General features: G+C 43.7%; 1 protein-coding gene across 1 annotated transcript in view; it reads left to right on the top strand.

Annotated features, from left to right (window-relative positions):
* The window catches only part of LOC126457920 (zinc transporter ZIP10), a 304,826-nt gene that overhangs the window by 262,464 nt on the left and 17,114 nt on the right, over nucleotides 1–25,248 (top strand). Inside the window, exon 4 of the mRNA XM_050094614.1 lies at nucleotides 4,171–4,392. Within this exon, the coding sequence (XP_049950571.1) occupies nucleotides 4,171–4,392 (222 nt within the window). The remainder of the gene's footprint in view (nucleotides 1–4,170; nucleotides 4,393–25,248) is intronic.

Genomic DNA, 25,248 nt, shown 5'->3' with positions numbered 1-25,248 from the left:
GAATCTACCATCTACATCTATACAGGGTGTACCAGAGACACTCACAAGCTGTAGGAACAGGTTCCTTGCACGAAAACTAGGAAAAAGTCCAGTCAACACGAGCTCTAAGATGCGTACCTTAAGAGTTATGAGCACTTGTTCACCTTCAATACTATGAAATACATCTCTTCTACTTGAAGTTTGCTGATTTCCATATTTTTGGAGGAAATAACATGGACCAAAACAAGAAAACAATCTAGCAAACATGGGCTCTAAAATACACATCTTAAGAGCTGTGAGCACATGTTCAGCAGAAGAGATGTTTCACAATTAAGATACGCATTTTAGACATTTTTTCTCGTTTTGGTGTAAGGAACCATTCCCTGAAACTTGTCAGTGTTTTTCTGGTGCATCCTGTATGTATACTCTGCAGAGCACTGTGAAGTATGGGACAAATAGTACGTAGCATGGTACCACACATTCCAGTGCCGCATGAACTATGAACCGCAAGGACAGACGGTTGAAATGCTCCTGTGCGTGTTACAGTGAGTCTAATCTTGGCCCAGCGGGCCCTACGGTAACAATACGTAGAAGATTGTAGAATATTTCTAGTTTCCTCCTAAACACTTGCTCTTGAAACTTTATAAATAGGCTCTGGCGATATAATTGGCTTCTACCTTCCAGCATCTCCTTGACGCTCTCCCATGGGCCAAGCAGACCTGTACCCATTCATGCGGTTCTTCGTTGTACACGCTAAGGGTGTCCTTGTTAGTCTTATTTTGTATGGGCCCCACACACTTCAATAATATTATAAGATGGATGCCATGAGTGTTCTGTAAGCAGTCTTCTTCGTACTCTGATTGCAATGAACTGAAGCCTGCCACCTGCGTTACCTACTATTGGGCATATATGGTCACTCCATTCCGTAGCTCTACAATCTATTGCACCTAGGTAGCTGTAAAAGTCGGCCCAATATTGTTATTGGTATTCTCGCGAAAGCGATTGGTACTCACTCTGGGAAAATGTTCCGTCAGTTTTGTCTACATCTATTTCGCGTATTTAATCAACATGTAGATTAGTCCTGATATTTTACCGAATAAACGTATAATAGATGAAACTTGCTCACACAGGGTGGCGGACGATAAACCGCCCTCGAGTCCTAGACTGGTCATTGTCGCTCGCCAGTTGTCTTCTGTTATTTCGAAACTGTTTTGTATTGTCAGTACGAAAGCCCTTGTAACTTAGTTAGTGTGACGAAAGTATCTCAGCGACATGTATCCTCTTCAAGAAAGAATCGCAACAGTGGAGGCGTACGCGTCTACTGGCTAATTTAAGGGCACGCGGGACATTTCTGCAAAGAAATTTCCTGGCGTTTCCACACCAGTAAAAAGCAGCACACATGATTTGGTGACAAAGTGGCGTACTACTGCGTCAGATGCAAATGCATAAAAGAATAGAGCTCCGTCCGTTCGTACACCTGCTGTGATGGCGGATATTCGAGCACGAATGATCGAGTCCAAAGAAGTCGACACACAAATTTTCGCAACAAATGGGCGTTTCGTGTAGGCCTTGACAACGTGATTTACACCGTATTAGGGTATCAGCCCTACAAAGTGACATGCGTCCAAGAACTGAAGGAGGAATATAAGGCAAAACTTGTGCATCAGTGTATATGGCTATGTCAAACAGTTGAGAGTGGCATGTTGGATCTGCTGCTGTATTCCATGAGTGGAGAAGTATGGTTCCATCTGACAGGACATGTGAACTCCCAGAACACCAGATACTACTCAACAAAAAATCCCTAAACGATTAATGAGGAACCTCTTCACGAGCAAAAAATCGGAGTGCCGTGTGCCGTGTCAGAAAGTCGGATTGCGGGATTGAAACAACAGTAGACGCTGCGGTATATATGCGAATCTTTTACAAATTTTACGCACAGTTTACCCCGCATCCCCTCCCCCATGACGTAATTATGCTGTCTTTTAACAGACTGGGGCCACCTATCATACTTCACTTGAGTCAATCCCATGAAATCATGAAAGACTGACAGAAGAAAAAACTGCAGCAAAGGATTGCGGTCGCCGCGATCGCTGGACCCACCTATTTTACTTGTGACTTTTATCTGTGGAGCAGTCTACAGGGAAAAGTGTGTGCAAGAAACCTAGTAACGTTACAAGACTTGAAGGAAAATATTCTTGATAAAATTGTGAGAATTGATGCCGCAGAGTTGCGCAAAGAGTACATTAACATTTGGGGCGCGCGTAAAAGTGCATTGTTGCACAAGGTCGTTTTCAGCAACTAATATAATGTAATGCAAAAGATAAGATCAATTCAGTTAGCTTATTTGTTATATCTTTATTATCTAGTTATTACATGTTTATCTTTTTGTTGCTGTGTCTGCTCGTGGAGGGCAACAATTCGTGCGTAATTGGCGAGCAGTCTGTACCCGGAGCCGGTTTTTCGTGCGCCACCCTGTATTATCCTATACGACGCAGTTATAGTGATCTGCTAGCCGCTGATCCACATATCTTTGTGATTAAATATAGCCTTCTCATTAAAATCGTTATTAATAGTAGAGACTCTTGAAATTATTACCGAAGCTCAAAACAACCAATGCCGTCACCATACGGTGCTCGAAAAATACTCTACTGGCCATTAAAATTGCTACACCAAGAAGAAATGCAGATGATAAACGGGTATTCATTGGACAAATATATTATACTAGAACTGACAAGTGATTACATTTTCACGCGATTTGGGTGCATAGATCCTGAGAAATCAGTACCCAGAACAACCGCCTCTGACCGTAATAACGGCCTTGATACGCCTGGGTATTGAGTCAAACAGAGCTTGGATGGCGTGTACAGGTACAGCTGCCCATGCAGCTTCAACACGATAGCACAGTTCACCAAGAATAGTGACTGGCGTATTGTGACGAGCCAGTTGCTCGGCCACCATTGACCAGACGTTTTCAATTGGTGAGAGATCTGGAGAATGTGCTGGCCAGGGCAGCAGTCGAACATTTTCTGTATACAAAAAGGCCCGTACAGAACCTGCAACATGCGGTCGTGCATTATCCTGCTCAAATGTAGGGTTTCGCAGGGATCCAATGAAGGGTAGGGCCACGGGTCGTAACACATCTGAAATGTAACGTCCACTGTTCAAAGTGCCGTCAATGCGAACAAAAGGTGACCGAGACGTGTAACCAGTGGCACCCCATACCATCACACCGGGTGATACGCCAGTATGGCGATGACGAATACACGCTTCCTATGTGCATTCACCGCGATGTCGCCAAACACGGATACGACTATCATGATGCTGTAAACAGAACCTGGACTCATCCGAAAAATGACGTTTTGCCATTCGTGCACCCAGGTTCGTCGTTGAGTGCACCATCGCGTCTGTGATGCAGCGTCAAGAGTAACCGCAGCCATGCTCTCCGAGCTGATAGTCCATGCTGCTGCAAATGTCGTCGAACTGTTCGTGCAGATGGTTGTTGTCTTGCAAACGTCCCCATCTGTTGACTCAGGGATCGTGACGTGGCTGCACGATCCGTTACAGCCATGCGGATAATGTGCCTGTCATCTCGACTGCTAGTGATACGGGACCGTTGGAATCCAGCACGGCGTTCCGTATTACCCTCCTGAAGCCACCGATTCCATATTCTGCTAACAGTCATTGGATCTCGACCAACGCGAGCAGCGATGTTGCGATACGATAAACCGCAATCGCGATAGGCTACACCGACCTTCATCAAAGTCGGAAACGTGATGGTACGCATTTCTTCTACTTATACGAGGCATCACAACAACGTTTCACCAGGCAACACCGGTCAACTGCTGTTTGTGTATGAGAAATCGGTTGTAAACTTTCCTCATGTCAGCACATTGTAGGTGTCGTCACCGGCGCCAACCTTGTGTGAATGCTCTGAAAAGCTAATCATTTGCACATCACAGCATCTTCTTCCTGACTAACTTTGATGCATCCAATAACAGCTCGATTTTTAGGATGGCCGGCGTTGGTAGTTGCTCCAAAAACGAACCAGCTCGAGGTCTTCGCGTATCACAGAGCCCAGGTTAAATACTCCTGTAAGACTCGGTGCGCTTCTTTGGCCGTCGCGTGGCCGTGCAGATGACGTGCCAGCAGTGAGTGGCGCGGCCTGAGTGGCGCGGTGTGGGCTGCCCGCAGAGACGCCGCCGCGGGCGCTGCCGGGCCCCTGCCTGTCGGCGCAGGAGCTGCTGCGCTCGCACGGGCTGCCCACGCACCACGACGTGCTCATCTCGCAGCCCGTCTTCCTGCACCTCTGCCCCGCCATCGTCTACGAGATCGACCAGCGCGCCTGCTACGCTGCCGCCAGCGCCACCGCCGAGAGCCACGTCCACCAGGACGTCGTCGGTGCCACCGCGGCCGGTGCGTACCCCAGCCTACAGCTAATTTACCAAATTTAACCTAACAAGCAGTAACCAGCTTCGAATTTCTTGTAACTATTTATCTAATACTAAAATGTAGACTTTCACGGCCGGAAATGGCATGTCCATTATAATTATCCGGGCTGTTGAGACAGCCACGCAGAAATCATAGTGACGTACAGGCTACTGCAAAAACTAAGGTTTTCCTGCCGTTTCTTAAAAATGTAACGGAAAGAATAGGGAGGATCTTGACGAAGCGGAATATTACCGTAATTTACAAGCCCACCAGGAAGATACAGGGATACCTTAAGCCTGCCAAGGATGCTCGCAAACCATTGGAAAAAGCAGGAGTGTATAGGGTCCCATGCAGCTGTGGAGATGTTTATGTGGGTACCACTAAAAGAACTGTTTCAAAACGTTTGGAAGAGCACAAGGGCAATTGTAGAAGAAGAGAAACGGAACGATCACCTGTTGCGGAGCATGCTTCCCAGCCAGGGAACCACAATATTCGTTTCGAGGAGACGCAAGTACTAGCGGGCACAAGCGGATATTACGAAAGGCTCTACAGGGAGCCAATCGAAATCGCCAAACGCCCTAATAATTTCAGTCGAAAGGAGGAGGGCGTGAAATTAAACGGTATATGGATGCCGGTGTTGAAGAAGATGTGTACCACCCGTCCACTACTGGGTGATGGCACTGACGTTTTCAAAACACGTGACGTCACGCCTCGGCTCGGGAACGCGCGGACACGGAATTTAGCGGCAGTCGGTAGCGAGCCAGTGGGTGTGTTGGACCTTCCATCGAGCTACAGACCCCCTTGAAGATGTCCTCCGCAGACGAAGGTGAAACGTTGGGAATTAACACATAATTCATCAACCAACCACGGCACAACAGCCCGGATAATTATAATGGACAAATATTTATCTACAGAAGCAACGCATGCACTCTGAACGTGGTACGTCCGTCGTCAGAAGCTCTTAGACTTACGAGCTCACCAGACAAACCATTAGTCACCTCCTATGAGAGCACTCCAGTCACTGTGGAGCAGTGTAGCACTTCTGTACCTGTATACTGCAGACACGTGACCCTCCATCGCTGGCGAAGTCATAGCTGTGGATACGAGCGAGCACGCGCGCACGCCTATGTATGTGAGTGTGCGTGCGTTTGTTTGTATGGAGTCATACGTCGACATGCAGATAGGGCCCGTTCAAGGCCCAGCGCCAAACGCATAGGAACGTCAGATGCGCCCAACCTACACAAGGTGTTCGTAAATTACCGTTACAAACTTCTAGGAAGTGCAGAGGAGAATGAGTACATTACATTTTTGAATAGGAACCCATGTCTGCAAACGTCTTCCAATGGCGCCACAGAGCGTGAAAGTTGTAGGCGCCGGCGCCTGAAAATGTATGTGTGCGCAGGGTGATTCCGCGATGATGTAACGAACTTTCAAGGATGATGGAGGAGGATAAATTTATCAATTTGAGGTAAGAGCCTCTGCACCGGGAACGAACGAGTCGCAAATTGTAAGCGAGGAACCTTTCTGATACCTCTGACAGTGGAATACATATACTGGTACTGTTGTTCCTAAGACCTCAAACTGATACATTTATCCTTCTCCAATGTTTGTAGCATCATCGCGGAATCACCCTATATATCTACAAGTTCTGCAAGTTTGTAACGGGAATTTCCGAACACCCTGTATGTATAGGCTCTTTACCAAGTGGAAAATTTGTATATGGGGTGTATCACAGTTATTAAAGGCAAAAAATGACAAAGATGAGAGTACACGATATGAGAATTAAAAAAAAAACCAGTAGTCATGGCTTTAAAACGAGTCTCCTGTAGGATAGTTGGGAATGTGTGGTTATGAGGCACCACTGAATGGTTCAAATGGCTCTAAGCACTATGGGACTTAACATCTGAGGTCATCAGTCCCCTAGACTTAGAACTACTTAAACCCAGCTAAGCTAAGAACATCACACACACCCATGCCCGAGGCAGGATTCGAACCTGCGACCGTAGCAGCAGCGTGGTTCCGGACTCAAGCGCTTAGAACCGCTCGGCTACAACGGCCGGCGGCACCACTGACTTCGGTATAAAATATTGTCCTATCAAGTGTAAATATGTTTGAAATGTTAATTTTCGCCGACCGATGTGACCGAGCGGTTCTAGGCGCTTCAATACGGAACCGCGCGACCGCCACGGTCGCAGGTTCGAATCCTGCCTCGGGCATGGATGTGTGTGATGTCCTTAGGTTAGTTAGGTTTAAGTAGTTCTAAGTTCTAGGGGACTGATGACCTCAGATGTTAAGTCCCATAGTGCTCAGAGCCATTTAAACCATTTGTTAATTTTCCTTAGTCCCCATCTAACTGGACTTAGATTTCACCGCCGCGCGTAGGAGCCGCGCAGTTAGACGTGCCATGTCACGGACTGAGCGGCCCCTCCCGCCGGAAGTTCGAGTCCTCCCTCGGGCATGGGTGTGTGTGTTGTTCTTAGCGTAAGTTAGTTTAAGTAGTGTGTAATTCTAGGGACCGAAGATCTCAGCAGTTTGGTCCCTTAGGAATTCACACACGCCATCAGATTTCACCCATGGCCTAGGACGGTTAACAAGAAATGCAATACAATACAGAAGTAGAAGTCAATATAAAGGCTGTGTTTCTACTAAAGAAGTAGTACAATGCTTAAGGCTTGAATGTATCTAACTTATTATGAAAATAGTAGACACACATAAGACGGAATCACATAGTTTCTTAAGACGAGTAAGGGAATAAGGCTTTTTCATTTCCTAGATGAAAGTTGACATGAAGGTAGTCACTATCCTGGTGTGTTACAGCTCTGTTCTTCCTAATTACCTCGAAAATTCTCTTCGGTATTGATTTTGTTAGGGCTTCTAGTTCTTGCAGTGCAATGGTGGCCCACTTTTCTCGTATCATTCTTTTCAGCTCACATAAGACCTCATATTGCCTTACACTGCGACAAACACGCCTTGTAAGTTATTCCCCAATGATTTTCCATTAGTATCATATAAGGGCTATGTGCAGGCCAGAGCAAGACATAGATATCTTTATTTTCAAACCGCTTTTTGGTTCTAACAGAGATATGAACGGATTCATTACCTTGTTGAAACATTAGACTTTCGTTTCCTAGGTCGTCATACATTCTAATCAATTCTGTCTTCAAGCATCTTATCGTACATGTTAGAAGTATTGCTTGGCTGAACACTAGAGTGCACTAAATCATAACACTTACACCACCAAGTTTTCTGCTCATTCTTACCTGATCATGCCGACAATACTGAAATCTTTCAAACCCATCTAAATTAAACTACTTCTCATCACTGAAGACCACGTCATCCCGATCTGAAGACCATGACATATGTTTTTTAGCAAACTCCTATCCATTCTGTTTATGTTTGGTTGTTAGAGAAGGTTTCTGCAGCATTTTCTTGAATGCAAGATGTTTGTCATTTGACAAAATTTGTTTTACACCTCTGGCAGCTACTGGCAACTGTAAAGCAGCAACAAGTTGAGAAGAGTAACTGTTTGAGGCCCTTGCTTTGCGTAAAAGTAACCGTTTCAATGCCACAGATAATTTTCTGCTTTGTCCATATTTTCCATTCTGTCCACATCATGCGCCCAGTCTTACGAAATTATCAGTCACTGTAGTTGAACAGTTCAACTTCTTGGCGATTTTACGATTAGAGAGACCCATTTTCTTGTACACACTAGTTTTTGCTTTTTCATTACATAATGGCTGTATTTCACGTGCCATTGTCACAATCGTGGTTTACGCAGACAACACACACTATCACGGTGTCTGTTTCCTGTCTGCAGTAAACGCACGTACGCACACACTAAAACTGCGCAGAGCCAACTGCCTTTTTACTGAGTTCCACCCTCCACCACCTGAATCGTCGATGTGTTAGTATATACCCTACTACTGACATCAAATGTCTTAGTATATACCGTACTACTGACATCAAATGCGACACCATTTGACTGCACTTATCTGTTTACTGGATCTCACATTATTCCACAACTATTCCAACCGACAATGTTAATTTTCCTACAAATATCCATGCCTTTATTCTGATTTCCACTACTGTACAAATTTGAAAGCAGTAAAATACTACTTGAGCATGTTACATGCTCAATTTAATGTACACTTCCAAATACGTTCGTACTAATTAAGAGCCGCGCAGGGTAGCCACGCGGTCTAGGGCGCCTTGTTACGGTTCGCGCTGCTAACCCCGTCGGAGGTTCGAGTCCTCCCTCGGGCATGAGTGTGTGTATTATCCATAGCGTAAGTTAGTTTAAATTAGATTAAGTAATACGTAAGCCTAGGGACCGATGACCTCAGCAGTTTTATCCCATAGGAACTTACCACAAATTTCCGCACTAATTAAGACTGGTCCCGGCGGAGGTTCGAGTCCTCCCTCGGGTATGGGTGTGTGTGTTTGTCCTTAGGATAATTTAGGTTAAGTATTGTGTAAGCTTAGGGACTGATGACCTTAGCAGTTAAGTCCCATAAGATTTCACACACACTAATTAAGACAATATTTTTTTACTGAAGCCAGTGGCAGCTCATAACCACACATTCGCAGTTACCTCATAAATGGTTTGTTTGCAGACCCATGTTTTCCATAACGTTTTTACTTCTGCTTTCACTAAAAGCTTTAAAAGATCTCAGGAATTATCTGGACTGAAAATGAATTACATTGCTTAAGCACAGGAACAAGATTTAGAAATTTATTTCTATTACAGATGAATGCCCATGTAGCACTTATTTTAAAAGAAAAGAACCAAATCACGATCACTGAATTTACATTTATTTTTAAGGGTCTTACCAAGAGTCCAGAAAATGGCAGGTAAAAAAATGCCGTACAGAAGGTTGGGGGAGGGGCTGGAGGATGCTAAATGATACGTCACTTGTGTGGGGAAAAGGTTCCGAACCGCCCCTATGTGGAGACATGATCGAAATATAGTACTGTGTTGGGCTGTGCAACTGTTCGCACCGTGAATGAACAAAGTTGTTACATGGTGGGTCAGCACGGGCTGTCCATCGTTTCTACAGCAGCGCTGCACTACTCGCAGGTACATAACGCGGAGTAAGAAGAGTAATCACAAAAAGATCCTAATCGGACAGCTACTGGAGAAGAGTTTCACACCTTTTAACTGAGGATTGGCTTCAAACCAGACAGGCAACTGCGGATGTCAATGAATGCAGGTCCATCTCCACCAGTTTCTAAGTGAAGATTGCGAAGGAAACTGCATGCAATGGACATTTGGAGCCGAGTATCTCGCAAAAGGCAGTTACGCACAGCAGCACATAAAGCGGCACATCTTCAGTAACCAAACAACACACGTACTTAATAGGAGCTGACTGGAAGCGTCTAGTGCGGACACAGGAGACACTGTTTTGGTTATTCTCAAATGATGAAAGGTGAAGAGTGAATCGATGACCCAATGAGGTTTTTAAGCCGCTGGGTGTGCGAGGTGTAGTTTCACCCAGAGGTGGTTCTGTGACGATTGTGGGGGTATTTTTCGTGACATGTCCTGGGCCCACATTTTCTGTTTACAGTGAACGTGAACCGAGATGTTTATTTCAGTGGTATTGGAGACCAAGTGTTGCCCTTTTCTTCTGCAGTTTCATGATAAGTATGGTATCAACACATGCCTCTCCAGAGATATCAGCCGTGATCACAGGGCTGCACGCATACGCTCATGGTGTGACAGTCAGTAGTGCACCCTGTCACTTCTCAAATGGCCTGCTAAATCGCCCTGTATTAATTGCGTAGAAAATATCTCGGTTATTTGGAACAGCGGGTGAAATGTAGTAACCATCATTCCCACAGTCTGGATGCTCTACCTGATCTAATCATTAATGAGTGGCTTCTACTGGGTATAGCATACCAGAAGAAACTTATCGACCCTTCTTCTGGGCAAACTGAGGCCACTATCAAATCAACGCGGTATTAGCGCGAAGCCTCCTGAGGGTGACTAATTTTTTATCCTGTGTGGTTATTTTTAAACCATGTGCTGCAGTATTTTTGTGGCACACTGCCTCGATACGGACAAAAACACGTTGTAATGGTGATGAAGCCTACTGACCTGCCAAAAGAACTCTAGTTCCTTATATGTCTCTGTTTCCTAACAAAGTATCCTGCCACAGTAGACTGTGCAAGTAAAACAAACGAAAATGGTATGATCTCCAAAGTTAATTATTAAACTTATTTCTCCTATCCCCCCCCCAACCCCCCCTCCTCACCCCACATGAACGATGGATCTTGCCGTTGGTGGGAAGGCTTGCGTGCCTCAGCGATACAGATAGTCGTACCGTAGGTGCAACCACAACGGAGGGGTGTCTGTTGAGAGGCCAGACAAACGTGTCGTTCCTGAAGAGGGGCAGCAGCCTTTTCAGAAGCTGCAGGGGCAACAGTCTGGATGATTGACTGATCTGGCCTTGTAACACTAGCCAAAACGGCCTTGCTGTGCTGGTACTGCGAACGGCTGAAAGCAAGGGAAAACTACAGCCGTAATTTTTACCGAGGGCATGCAGCTTTACTGTATGGTTAAATGATGATGGCGTCACCTTGGGCAAAATATTCCGGAGGTAAAATAGTCCCCCATTCGTATCTCCGGGCGGGGACTACTCAGGAGGACGTTGTTATCAGCAGAAAGAAAACTGGCGTTCTACGGATCGGAGCATGGAATGTCTGATCCCTTAATCGGGCAGGTAGCATAGAAAATTTAAAAACGGAAATGGATAGCTTAAAGTTAGATATAGTGGGAATTAGTGAAGTTCGGTGGCAGGAGGAACAAGACTTCTGGTCTGGTGAATACAGGGTTATAAATACAAAATCAAATAGGGGTAATGCAGGAGTAGGTTTAATAATGAATAGGAAAATAGGGATTTGGGTAAGCTACTATAAACAGCATAGTGAACACATTATTTTGGCCAAGATAGACACGAAGACCACGCCTGCCACAGTAGTACAAATGTATATGCCAACTAGCTCCGCAGATGACGAAGAGATTGATGAAATGTATGATGAGATAAAAGAAATTATTCACGTAGTGAAGGGAGACGAAAATTTAATAGTCATGGGTGACTGGAACTCGATAGTAGAAAAAGGAAGAGAAGGAAACGTAGTAGGTGAATATGGAATGGGAGTAAGGAATGAAAGAGGAAACCGCCTGGTAGAATTTCGCACAGAGCATAACTTAATCATAGCTAACAATTGGTTCAAGAATCATAAAAGAAGGTTGTATACATGGAAGAAGCGTGGAGATACTGGAAGGTTTCAGATAGATTATACAATGGTAAGACAGGGGCAGATGTGGACTCTGACCACAATCTATTGGTTATGAACTGTAGATTAAAACTGAAGAAACTGCAAAAAGGTACGAATTTGAGGAGATGGGACCTGGATAAAGTGAAAGAAGCAGAGGTTGTAGAGAGCTTCAGGGAGAGCATAAGGGAACGATTGACTGGAATGGGGGAAAGAAATACAGTAGTAGAAGAATGGGTACCATTGAGAGATGAAATAGTGAAGGAAACAGAGGATCAAGTAGCTAAAAAGACGAGGGCTCATAGAAGTCCTTGGATAACAGAAGAGATATTGAATTTAATTGGTGAAAGGAGAAAATATAAAAATGCAGTAAATGAAGCAGACAAAAAGCAATACAAACATCTCAAAAATGAGATCGACAGGAAGTGCAAAATGGCGAAGCAGGGATGGCTAGAGGACAAATGTAACGATGTAGAGGCGCATATCACTAGGGGTAAGATAGGTACTGCCTACAGGAAAAATAAAAAGAGACCTTTGGAGAAAAGAGAACCACTCATATGAATATCAAGTGCTCAGATGGAAACCCAGTTCTCAGCAAAGAAGGGAAAGCAGAAAGGTGGAAGGAGTATATAGAGGGTCTGTACAAGGGCGACGTACTTGAGGACAATATTCTGGAAATGGAAGAGAATGTAGATGAAGACGAAATGGGAGATACAATACTGAATGAAGAGTTTGACAGAGCACTGAAAGACCTGAGTCGAAACAAGGCCCCGGGAGTAGACAACATTCCATTAGAACAACTGACAACCTTGGGAAACCCAGGCCTAACAAATTTCTACCATCTAGTGATCAAAATGTATGAGACAGGCGAAATAACTCAGACTTCAAGAAGAATATAATAATTCCAGTCACAAAGAAAGCAGGTGTTGACAGATGTGAAAATTACCGAACTATCAGTTTAATAAGCCACGGCTGCAAAATACTAACACGAATTCTTTACAGACGAATGGAAAAACTGGTAGAAGCCGACCTCGGGGAAGATCAGTTTGGATTCCGTAGAAATGTTTGACCATGTCAGGCAATACTGACCCTACGTTTCTAGCATTTGTAGACTTAGAGAAAGCTTTTGACAATGTTGACTGGAATACTCTCTTTCAGATTCTGAAGGCGGCAGGGGTAAAATACAGGGAGCGAAAGGCTGTTTACAATTTGTACAGAAGCCAGATGGTAGTTATAAAGAGTCGAGGGGCATGAAGGGGAAGAAGTGGTTGAGAAGGGAATGAGTCAGTGTTGTAGCCTATCTCCGATGTTATTCAATCTATATATTGAGGAAGCAGTAAAGGAAACAAAAGAAAAAATTCGGGATAGGAATTAAAATCCATGGAGAAGAAATAAAAACTTTGAGGTTGTAGTTCTGTCAGAGACAGCAAAGGACCTGGAAGAGCAGCTGAACGGAATGGACAGTGTCTTGAAAAGAGAATATAAGATGAACATCAACAAAAGCAAAACAAGGATAATGGAATGTAGTCGAATTGAATCGGGTGATGCTGCGGGAATTAGATTAGAAAATGAGACGCTTAAAGTAGTAAATGAGTTTTGCTATTTGGGGAGCAAAATAACTGATGATGGTCGAAGTAGAGAGGATATAAAATGTAGACTGGCAATGGCAAGGAAAGCGTTTCTGAAGAAGAAAAATTTCTTAACATTGAGTATAGATTTAAATGTCAGGAAGCCGTTTTTGAAAGTATTTGTATGGAGTGTTGCCATGTATGGAAGTGAAACGTGGACGATAAATAGTTTAGACAAGAAGAGAATAGAAGCTTTCGAAATGTGGTGCTACAGAAGAATGCTGAAGATTAGATGGGTAGATCACATAACTAACGAGGAGGTATTGAATAAATTGGAGAGAAGAGAAATTTGTGGCACAACTTGACTATAAGAAGGGCATATTCTAAGGCATCAAGGGATCACCAATTTAGTATTGGAGGGCAGCGTGGAGGGTAAAAATCGTAGAGGGAGACTAAGAGATGAATACACTAAACAGGTTCAGAAGGATATAGGTTGCAGCAGGTACTGGGAGATGGAGAAGCTTGCACAGGATAGAGTAGCATGGAGAGCTGCATCAAACCAGCCTCTGGACTGAAGACCACAACAACAACATTTCTCCTATCAGGTGTTTACGGAATACACCCATACCAAATGCAGCAACAAGTAAGAGAATTGGTAGTGTCTTACTTAAAAACTGTTCACGCCTTAAGCATGTAGAGAAATCACGGAAAACCTAAGTCAGGGTAACCGGACGCAGATTTGAACCGTCGTCCTCCCGAATGTGAGTCCAGTATGCTAACCATTGCGCTAACCAGCTCGCTGTCACGTGGCAGGCTTGTTAAATCATTGTACTCGTATTTGAGAGAAGCAGGTTAGAACTGCTGTCTGGTCATTTTCGCTTGTGTTTCCCACTGTTTTTGTAAATAGGTTCACACAAATAGTACAATGGTTTTATGAATGCATGATCTCGCACCGATAAGAGTTAATAAAATCTTTACGAGCTTCCAGCTGTGGCAGGTGGTAAAAATCCTACGAGCTTTCGACCGAGCTCTTCTCGGCTATCTTCAAGCGCTAAATGGACTGCCGTGTCGCCGCGGCTTCGCCATTATTATATAGACGGGCTGCCGGCTGTGACGTCACTGGTGCTCTTCCTCGCCAAATGTAGTGTTCCCGTCCCGCGTCCGTCGCGCCCGCTTCAACCTCGCGATGTCAAGGTGATATAATGGTCAGTTTTGATGTGGTCTCCCTATTTACGCGTGTTCATGTCAAAATCTACATAGGTCTCCTCTCCCAGTGATTTGATAGTCCAACTTTGACGTCACAGTATTTCTTACTGGTGGCCAGTATTTCGACCAGCTTGACGGTATGGCGATGAGAAGCCCGTTAGCTTCATCTACAGCTAACCTTTTTATGGAAAAATGTGAAGACGTCGCTTTGGATGCAGCTCCAGATTAGTCAAGTTGCTTTTATCGTTACGTCGAAACACTTTCATCATCTGGGCCCATGGACATGAAAAACTGCGAGAATTCTAAGAACACCTGAACGACATTCACGACCACATTAGGTTTAGGACTGAAGTAAAGAATGATGGTGCATTGCCCTTCATTGACGTCCTCGTTTGCCGGAAAATCAATGAACACCTCAGCCATAGTGTAATCAGGAAACCTACACATAGGGATTGGTATCTGCACGTTCTTAGCCACCGCCATTCGACATAAAACCATGTTAAAGTCGTCACAGACGCTGAAAATCTGTCACTAGGACTAAGCCACCTCTGAAACGTTTTCAGGGAAAACGGCTACAGTCACTGCCAGGTACCATAGGCTATTTCTGGTGAGACACGCAGGAAAAACACCACCGAAGAAAACAAGAAACTTGTGTTTTTGCCTTCGTGTGACTTAGTATAGGGAAAGATTAGCCGGCTCCTGGAGAGACACATCTCACCAACAAAAATACGGCGCTCATGAGGCCTGTGAAATACGATCTAGGGCTCAGAACGCTTAGAGTGTACAAAATATCATGTCCTTGTGGCTGTTACTATGTGGATAAACTGTACGCATTGTGGAGCAACGCGGGATGGAACACGAGAGGTGGTTACACACCTACGCTTATCCTGAAAAATCAGCCGTGGCAGAACACAGTTTAGAAAATTGAAACAGAGCTCTATTTGACGAAATATCTGTCATTATGAGGACGAAGGGATTTTGGGATAGTGTTCCAAAAGAGGTGGTAGAAGTAAAAAAGCAGCGCCGGCGACATGGCAGTCATTTATCACTTATCAATAACTGAGAAGAGCTCCCTCGAAAGCTCTTCGGATTTTAACGACCTGATGCGGCTGGGAGCACGAGAAGATTATACATACATCAAAAAAAGTTTTGTATCACCCTGGTTCCCAGAACTCCTGAAGATAGTCGTTGAGTGTGGATAAAGTATCACAGAAACAGTCCCTTTGACTGTTCAGAGATACCACTAAACCCGCCCAAAGATGTAAACAACCATGCATGAGCAGCGCCTATTAGACAGAGGGGGTCCGACAGCCGATCAGTTCCAATCATTCCACCAGGAAGGAGGTACACGGCTAGTGTTGTCTGTAGTTCAACCATTCCTAGACGCATTGTTACTTTGTGCCAGGAAGGGCTCTCAACAAGGGATGTTGTTCGGACATGGAGAAGATAGAGAGAGAGAGACAGGAACTGTCGATGACATGCCTCGCTCAGGCCGCCCAAGGGCTACTACTGCAGTGGATGACTGCTACCTACGGATTATCGCAACGCCATCGCGTTGAATAATGTGAATAACGCTTTCCGTGCAGCCACAGGACGTCGTGTTACGACTCAAACTGTGCGCAGTAGGCTGCATGATGTGCAAATTCACTCCCCGACGTCCATGGCGAGGTCCATCTTTGCAACCACGACTCCATGCAGCGTGGTACAGACGGGCCCTTCAACATGCCGAATGGACCGCTCAGGATTGGCATCACGCTCTCTTCACCGACGAGTGTCGCATATGTCTTCAACCTGACAATCGTTGGAGACGTGTGTGGAGGCAAGCCAGTCAGGCTGACCCCCTTAGACGTACTGTCCAGCGAGTGCAGCAAGGTTGAGGTTCCCTGCTGTTTTGGGATGGCATTATGTGGGGCCGACGTACGCCGCTGATGGTCATGGAAGGCGCCGTAATGGCTGTACGAAACGTGAATGCCATCCTCCGACCGATAGTACAACCATATCGGCAGCATATTGGCGAGGCATTCGTCTTCGTGATTGACAATTCGCGCCCCCATCCTGCACATCTCGTGACTGACTTCCTTCAGGATAACAACATCGCTCGACTAGAGTGGCCAGCACATGCTCCAGACATGAACCCTATCGAACATGCCTGGGATAGATTGAAAAAGGCTGTTTATGGACGACGTGACCCACCAACCACTCTGAGAGATCTGTGCCGAATCGCCATTGAGGAGTGGGACAATCTGGACCAACAGTGCCTTGATGAACTTGTGGACGAATACAGGGATGCATCAGTGCAAGAGGACGTACTACTAGGTATTATAGGTACCAGTGTGTACAGAAATCTGGACCACCACTCTGAAAGTCTCGCTGTATGGTGGTATAACATGCAAAGTGCGGTTTTCATGAGCAATAAAAAGGGCGGGAATGATGTTTATGTTGACCTCTATTCCAATTTTCTGCACAAGTTCCGAAACTCTTGGAACCAAGGTGATGCAAAACTTTTTTTTTGATGTGTTTATTGATGCAATGGTTCATTTCAGTAGCCAAGTCTGAGTGCCTTGCATAGATCAAAGGACACTAAACTCTCACCTCTCCTCTACCTGCCTTCCCATGAGAAAAAAATGAAGTTACGTAAAGAGTTTCGCATCTCATTAACTGCAAATTTATTACAGACAGCTCATCCTTTCCCTAAAGGGACAGAGTCATGTCTATTGTGTGAGCATATGATGATGAACGTTGGGCTCTGAGGCTTTCCAATATTGTTTCCGTTTCCATGATATAAATCTAACTGCTGACCTGTTCTATACCCCCCCCCCCTCCTCTCTCTCTCTCTCTCTCTCTCTCTCTCTCTCTCTCTCTCTAAGATGAGTCATCTTAGCTTCACTGCGTGGATCATAAAGACAGTATGAAACATCATTGCCAAAAAAAATATCAATCCCAAAATCCACTACATTATGCAGATAAGAAGGACAGCTGTCTAGACAAAACACTCATTAATGAGCAATTTCTGCTGAACTTGCCACATTTCAGTTGTATAAGGCTTCCCATGCAGGTGGGTGTCTATGTGCATGGGCTGTATTGATTCCTTGCTGTTCCATGAATTCACAACTTTCTATGGTACCCCACCCAGGTAGTCACATGCCAATGGTCCACTTTCGTGATTCAGCGAGACACATCAGCCCAGATCGAATCTGCCGTGGGGATTAATGATGAGGGCAGATGTGCTGGACAGCCTGGATATGGGTTTTAGGTGGATTCCCACATCAAAGTGCATTAACAATGGGCTGGTACCCATGTCCTGCTTTGCGAACATTCTGAAAATGTTCTCACACTTTAATGTGCGATAACACTAGACACAGACAGATGAAGTACACAAATTCCTTTCTGGAGAAGGGAGGAGTGTTGACAGTAAGGGCACCTGTCCAACTGATGTCACTAGCATTGCCTAATCAACATTTACACGCCAACCCCATGAAGATGTGGGATAAAGGCCAGGAAAAAGAGAAACAAATCTCTCTGTATCTTCTGGGTCATGTTTATAGATCATCACCACAAAACTAGGAGGCCTTGACAGAAAAGTCAACATAGAAATGTATTAGAAAAAGTAAGTGTTCTTTATTGTGACAGAGCACAGCTATGTCAAAATGATCTGGTTGTATAAAGAGCAAAGAAGGGTGTTTCAGCCAGGTATCCTGCTTCTACATAAAAAAGGACACTGTAAAGTATGACTAGAGCTGTAAAATCTATTGACTATCCAACAATATGCTCTAGGTTGATACTACTATACCATAGCCATAGCATGAGAAAAAAATATTCTGAACTTCAGCAAAGGAATCCTAAATTGTAGAGAAATCGTTGGTATTATGTATTTGCTGAACTGCAAAAAGAATAGGAAATGGGACTCATAATGAAAGTTAGAAATTTGATGCAAAGAATGAACAGTGAGATGCAGACTTCTGCCTTCATCCTATCTTGTAGTTTGAATATCATACTGCACATCAAGGCCAGATTTATTCAGCTAAAGAGAAGACCTTATGTACTTGATCCAATTAGTGCTTCAAATACCAGTGATACAGTCACATGGCAATAGAATGTAGTGGCAAGACAATATGTGGGAAATGCTGCCATGAAGTAAGATCATGTTAGACACCAAACTTCTGTGTAAATTGCTCAGGTAATCATCCGGCTTGGGGTAGAGGTTGCCTCATGTATTTAGAAGAAATGAAAATTTCATAAAGTAAGTGGCTAAGATAAACAGACATCAAAACTCCCCTTAAATGCATCTGGCAGACCAGAATCTCCAATCCATCACACATCCAACTTATACGGGATGTTTCACAGTTCATGCTACACACTTCTAGAGGTTGTAGAGGGGAAATAGCAAATCAAGTTTTACAAAGGAACACATGTCTGGAAACGTCATCCAATGATGGCTAGAGGCACTGGCACCTGAAAATGTATGTATAAACAGGGCTATTCCGTGATGTACATTTATCCTTCTCAGTCTGAGAAATTCTGTAACAGTTTGAGGTAAGGGTCCCTATACCAGAAAAAAAACAAGTTGAAAGTTATGAGAGAGAGAGAGAGAGAGAGAGAGAGAGAGAGAGAGAGAGAGAGAGAGAGAGAGGGAACACAAGAAAATTGAGTAAATAATTAAATATATAAAAATATAATAAAAAGAAAAGGGGAGACTGAATGTTGATGCAGGTTAAACAAAAGTGCCAGGATGTGAGTAAGTTGCAAGGCAAGTACCTATCTCCTGCATTCAGGGAAAATCATGTTGAGGAGGAGAATCCAAATAGCCTATGTGGTGCAGCACGCATCCAGATTTTTTGAGTAAAGCTGTAACCTATGCCCTCAGAAGCTGGTGATGGGTACTGGATGTCACAATTCTTCTGTGTCCATTGATGTTCTTAGCCATGTTCTTAGCCAATGGCAGTCATATGTACCCTGCACCAGTTTCTGAGGGCATAGGTTGCAGATTCACTCAAGGAACCTGAAAGTGTGCTGCACGACATAGGCTATTTGGATTCTCCTCCTCAATATCGATTTCCCTGAACTCAGGAGACAAGAACTTGCCTTGTAACATACTCCTATACTAGCACTTAACCTCCCTTAACATTCAGTCTCCCCTTTTCTTTTTATTGCATTTTTATATTTACTTGTTTATTCAGTTTCCTTCTCTCTCTCTCTCTCTCTCTCTCTCTCTCTCCCCTCTCCACCCATCCACCTTTGCTCATTCTGTCTGGCCTATGTAGCAGGGACACAGCTTACCAAAATATTACCTTTGACCTCTCACTCTCTCTAAAGCCTTGCCTCTTCCTTCGTCTTGTCTCCCCTTGTCCTCACATCAGTGGTCACTTTCAACCAGGGGACAGAGTGAAATGCTATACCTTTCAAACAGTTCCAAACCTGACACACTTTTCTCCCTGAGGAACAAACTGATAGTTCTTAAAGCTAGGATACTTTTGTATACAGTCTAGTCACATCAGTGTGACCACAGCCAATGTCATGTGCAATAACCACTCACTAACAGCAGCTGGCAGCACTAGCAGTGGAGTGCATATAAAGTATGTCGGGGATGCAGAAAAGAGTGCAGCTGTTGTTGTAATGCGGAAATGGAGCAATTTATTTGTTATTCAAAAGGGCACGATCATTGGCTTTTCAGGCCAAAAGGAAGAAGCATTTCTGAAATGGCTAAGTTTATAAACTGTGCACGTGCCACCATGGTTAAAGTATACTGTGATGGAAAAATGGCAATAATAATAACCAGCACTGTGGAAACTGTGGTGCACCATGGGCCATACATCACAGGGGTGAACGATGGCTGCAGAGGTGTGCATGGGCAAATGGACATGCAAGTGCTGAGCAACTCACTGCTCAAATGAGCCATGGGGCTACTGACACTGTCTCCTCAATGACCATTCAATAAACTTAGCTGAGTACAGGCTTCAGTAGCAGGTGCCAGGTTCATGCACCCATTGCTGATTGCTGTTCATGGGTGACAGAGGCTGGAATTTGCATACTATTATCACAACTGGATGTTCACTGAGTGATGACAGGTAGCCTTTTCAGATGACAGTTGGCCATTGGCATATACAGTGTGAATTGCCTGAAAGTAAATACCCTGAAACAATTGTCAGAGGGATCCAGGCTGGGGAATGTTTTCATGGCATTCCTTAGGTGATCTCATCATTCTGAAAGGCACAGTGGATCAACATAAATGTGCATCTATCTATCCTTGAGACCCATGTCCACCCCTACATGCAGTTTGTTTTTCCTCCACACCGTGGCATCTACCAGCAAGATAATGCAACATTTCACACAGCTCACAGTGTGTGTGTGTGTGTGTGTGTGTGTGTGTGAGAGAGAGAGAGAGAGAGAGAGAGAGAGAGAGAGAGAGAGAGAGAGAGAGAGAGAGAGAGAGAGATATATATATTCAAAAATCACCAGGATGAGTCTACTGTTTTGCCCTGGCCATCAAACTCCCTGAATTTGAACCAAGTCGAGAATCTGTGGGACACTTAAGCTGGGCTGTTTGCGCCATAGATCCTCAGCCAAGAAACCTAATGCAGCTGGCCATGGCACTGGAGTTGGCTCGGCTCCACACACGTCAGTACATTCCAGAACCTCACTAACTGTCTCGCTGCATGACTTGCAGCATCTATGCTGCAAAAGTTGGTCATTCAGGCTTTTGACAGGTGGTCCCATTAATGTGATTGGACAAGGTATATGTCTAGTGTGTAATGTAACTGTTTACTACATAATTACCCTTCATCATTAGGAGTAATGACCAAAAACCGTGTTGAACCGAAAATTTTATAAGCACACGTAGTAGGAGTACTTTACTTTTATGTACAGTTTTGAAATTGGGAAGTAGAGAAATAAATAATTTCCATTCATATAGTAGGAAGGTTACATAGGTATGGTCAATAATTTAGTATCCTCCAGCACTGCATTTATATAATAACGATTTTACATTTCAATAGAAAAGCATTCATACTAACTATATTATTAATCTTGTACAAAAAATAACCCATTAAGCAAAATTACTGTATACTCTGCAGCTAGTAAGATTGTGTGATGTGGCTTTTAAATACTAAATTTCATTAGCATGACTCCGTTGAGCAAAATAAAATACACTATAGTAGCAGATAGCATTAATGGAGGGAGTTTATCTATATATTTCAATGAAATATATAGTATTTTATTTTGATTGGGTAACAAACGATTAATACGGGTAACATTGCTAAAATCCCTTTTAATGAATTCAATAAAAATTCTTAAGAGTTGCACTTTACAGAGTTTATTGGTCAATTTACACTGAAGTGCCAAAGAAACTGGTATAGGCATGTGTATTTGAATATAGAGAAATGTAAACAGGCAGAATACAGCACTGCAGTCAACAGTGCCTATATAAGACAGGAAGTGTCTGGCACAGTTGTTACTGCTGCCACAAGATTTAAGTGAGTTTGAATGTGGTGTTATAGTCGGCAAATGAATGATGGGACACAGCATCTCTAAGGTGGTGATGAAGTGGGGTTTTTCCCATACAACCATTTCTCAAGTGCACCACGAATATCAAGAATCCAGTATAACATCAGCTCTCCACATCGTTGTGGCCGGAAAAAGATCCTGCCAGGATGGGACCGATGACAACTGAAGAGAACTGTTCAGCATGACAGAAGTGCAACCCTTTCACAAATTGCTGCAGATTTAAATGCTGGGCCATCAACAAGTGTCAGCGTGTGAACCATTCAATGAAACATCATCGATATGGGCTTTTAAAGCCAAAGGCCCACTCTTGTACCTTTGATGACTGCATGACTCAAAGCTTTACACCTTCTCTGTGCCCATCAACAATGACATTGGACTGTTAATGAGTGGAAACATGTTGCCTGGTCAGACGAGTCCCGTTTCAAATTGTATCAAGTGAATGGACATCTACAGGTATGGAAACAACCACATGAATCCATGGACTCTGCATGTCAGCAGGGGACTGTACACAGTGGTGGAGGCTCTGTAATGATGTGCAGCATGTGTAGTTAGAGTGATATGGAACCCCTGGTATGTCTAGATAAGACTCTGAGAGGTGACAAGTACATAAACATCCTGTCTGATCACCTGCATCCATTCATGTCCATTCAGACAGACTAGGGCAATTCCAGCAGGGCAATGCGACACCTCACACATCCAGAATTGCTACAGAGTGGCTCCAGGAACCCTCTTCTGAGTTTAAACACTTCCACTGGCCACCAGACTCCCCAGACAAGAACATTATTGTGCATATCTGGGATGCCTTGCAACATGCTGTTCAGAAGAGATCTCCATCCCCTCATACTCTTATGGATTTATGGAGAGCCCTGCAGGGTTCATGGTGTCAGTTCCCTCCAGCACTACTTCAGACATTCGCTGAGTCCATGCCATGTTGTGTTGTGGTACTTCTGCATGCTCGTGGGGGCTCTACACAGTATTAGGCAACTGTACTAGTTTCTTTGGCTCCTTAGTGTATATGAGTAGATGTATTGCTGAATTAATGTCAGATTCATTCTCTCTCTCTCTCTCTCTCTCTCTCTCTCTCTCTCTCTCTCTCTCTCTCTTCCTGTTAATGTTTTATTAGTCTGATTCAGATTTGAGTGCAAAATCTTGGGGATAATTCATCACAGGGGTCTTCTTCCTCTTTTTGTAATATCTCCCTGCATTGTTAAAAGCTGTTTATCCTTATTCTCGAAGTTTTGGCACGTGCATGTACATACAATGGTGTCCAAAATTAAAGCAAAAAGCCAAAATTTTGTAAGTTTACATTTATTTTGCCACAAAACAGTATAATCAGGTGATGGTGTAGAAGAAACAACATAAAGAATACAAAACATAAACAACTTCAACATGCATAATGGTAGACAAAAGTGTTCTTTATCTTTTCCAACTTAAACAAATTTACACACACATTCCGACAAATGGTTAATGTGTTCAGTGTGGGGTGTGACCACCTCTGGCAGCAATACAGGCCTGATAAATGGCGGGGCATGCTCTGAATGATGTCATCAATCTCATATTGAGGCATTAACTCCCTGTCTTCCTGCAGCACTGCTCGCAAGTTTTGGAGAGTGGTTGGTGGATGCTGATGTGATGCAACCCATGTTCTTAGAGCATCCCAAATGTGCTCTATGGGATTCAAATCGCAAGAGTGATCAGGCCATGCCATGTGTGCAATAGCATCAATTTCCAAGAAAACGTCAACCACATGTGCTCTATGAGGTCGAATATTATCATCTAGCAATACATCTAGCAGGGCCCACAGCAGCTTGCAACAACTGCACACGAAGTCTCAAGATGTCACCATGACGCCTGAAAGCAGTTAAACCTCATTGATTTAATCATAAAATTTCATGAAGAGGAGTTTGAGTGGTCAACATAATCCCTGCCCACACCATTAGGGATCATACGTGATATAAGTCTCTTTCCTTTGGCTGGGTCCTGAAATTGTATTCCACATTCCCTCCAGATGCAAATCCGCCGAGAATCACTGTCCATGCCAAATTTAGGACTCATCTGTGAAAAGGACAGTGGCCCACTGTTTGAGTATCCAGGTGGCACATTGACGGCTCCATTCTAGACATTCCCTGCTGTGAAGACACATCAGAGGTACATATGCAGCAGGTCTCCAACAATAAAAGCCACTCTGCTGAAGCTTTCTGTACATGTTTTGCCTCGCTACAACACATCCAGTGGATGCAGTGAGGTCAGATGCCAGTTGTCATGCAGTGCTAAGGCAGTATCATCGTGTGCTTACAGCCAAATAATGGTTCTCTCTTTCTGATGTTACACGTGGTCGGCCTAGCCCTGGTCTTTGGCATACCTTTTAGAGCTTTATAAACTATTGCCACATCTAAAAAACAACAAAATTATTCTCATTAAGCCATCACATCACATCAGTTTGCGGATGTCCTGCTTCCATTCTTCTCATGGCTCTCCATTTCAGAGAGCCTGGTTGGTGTCTTCTCTGTGCCATAAAGCACCAACTGTGACTGTGTACACAATGATGATGGATGTGGGACTACCCCGGCAAACAGTAACCCATTTGATAGATGCCTAATGTTATCATTGGCAAGTTATCCGTTGACCAGAATGCCATCTTCTGTGAGAACACGAGTGTACCGACATCCATTGACAGTTTGTACAATTATATCGTGAATTAGGCACAGGATGCACAAATAGTGGTTTGTTGCTTTAATTTTGGACACTAGTGTAGGTATCAACAACAGCCTTTCAGAGCATCAAGCAATCAAGCTCCTCTAGTGCAAAATTTGTATAAAGATGTAGCATAATTAATAGGAAAAACTGATACCAGTAAACAAGACTCTGCAAATGTATGTTCATGACCTACCACTGACTTCAGGATCAAATACTGTCCTAGTTAGTACAAATGTATTTGAAATGTAAATTTATCAATTAAGTATCTACCTCAATGGGCTCTTATTCCACCAAACAATGAACTCTTATCGAAGCACACATTCTTTTTACTGAAAGCTCTTCGAAAAGGTAATTATATCACATTCCAAAAAGCTATTTGTTTGACACATTTCCAAATACTTTTGTAATCTTCCAAATCCTCTGGACTTTGCTTATATCTGTAGCTAAATATGGAAGAAGATTTTTTGAAGTCAAGACCTTAGAGCAAAATTTGCTCAAGAATAGTCATATGGACTGTAAACTTTAGCATTGAAAGTGATACCTTGATGTCAATAGAAGCAGATGCTGTTTTGATAGATTTTACTAACTAAAGTCT

This window comes from Schistocerca serialis, chromosome 2, assembly GCF_023864345.2.
Source record: "Schistocerca serialis cubense isolate TAMUIC-IGC-003099 chromosome 2, iqSchSeri2.2, whole genome shotgun sequence".
In the NCBI taxonomy this organism is placed as follows: Eukaryota; Metazoa; Arthropoda; class Insecta; order Orthoptera; family Acrididae; genus Schistocerca; species Schistocerca serialis.
The sequence above is the reverse complement of the archived record's forward strand: the minus strand, read 5'-3'. Positions and strand labels throughout refer to the sequence as shown.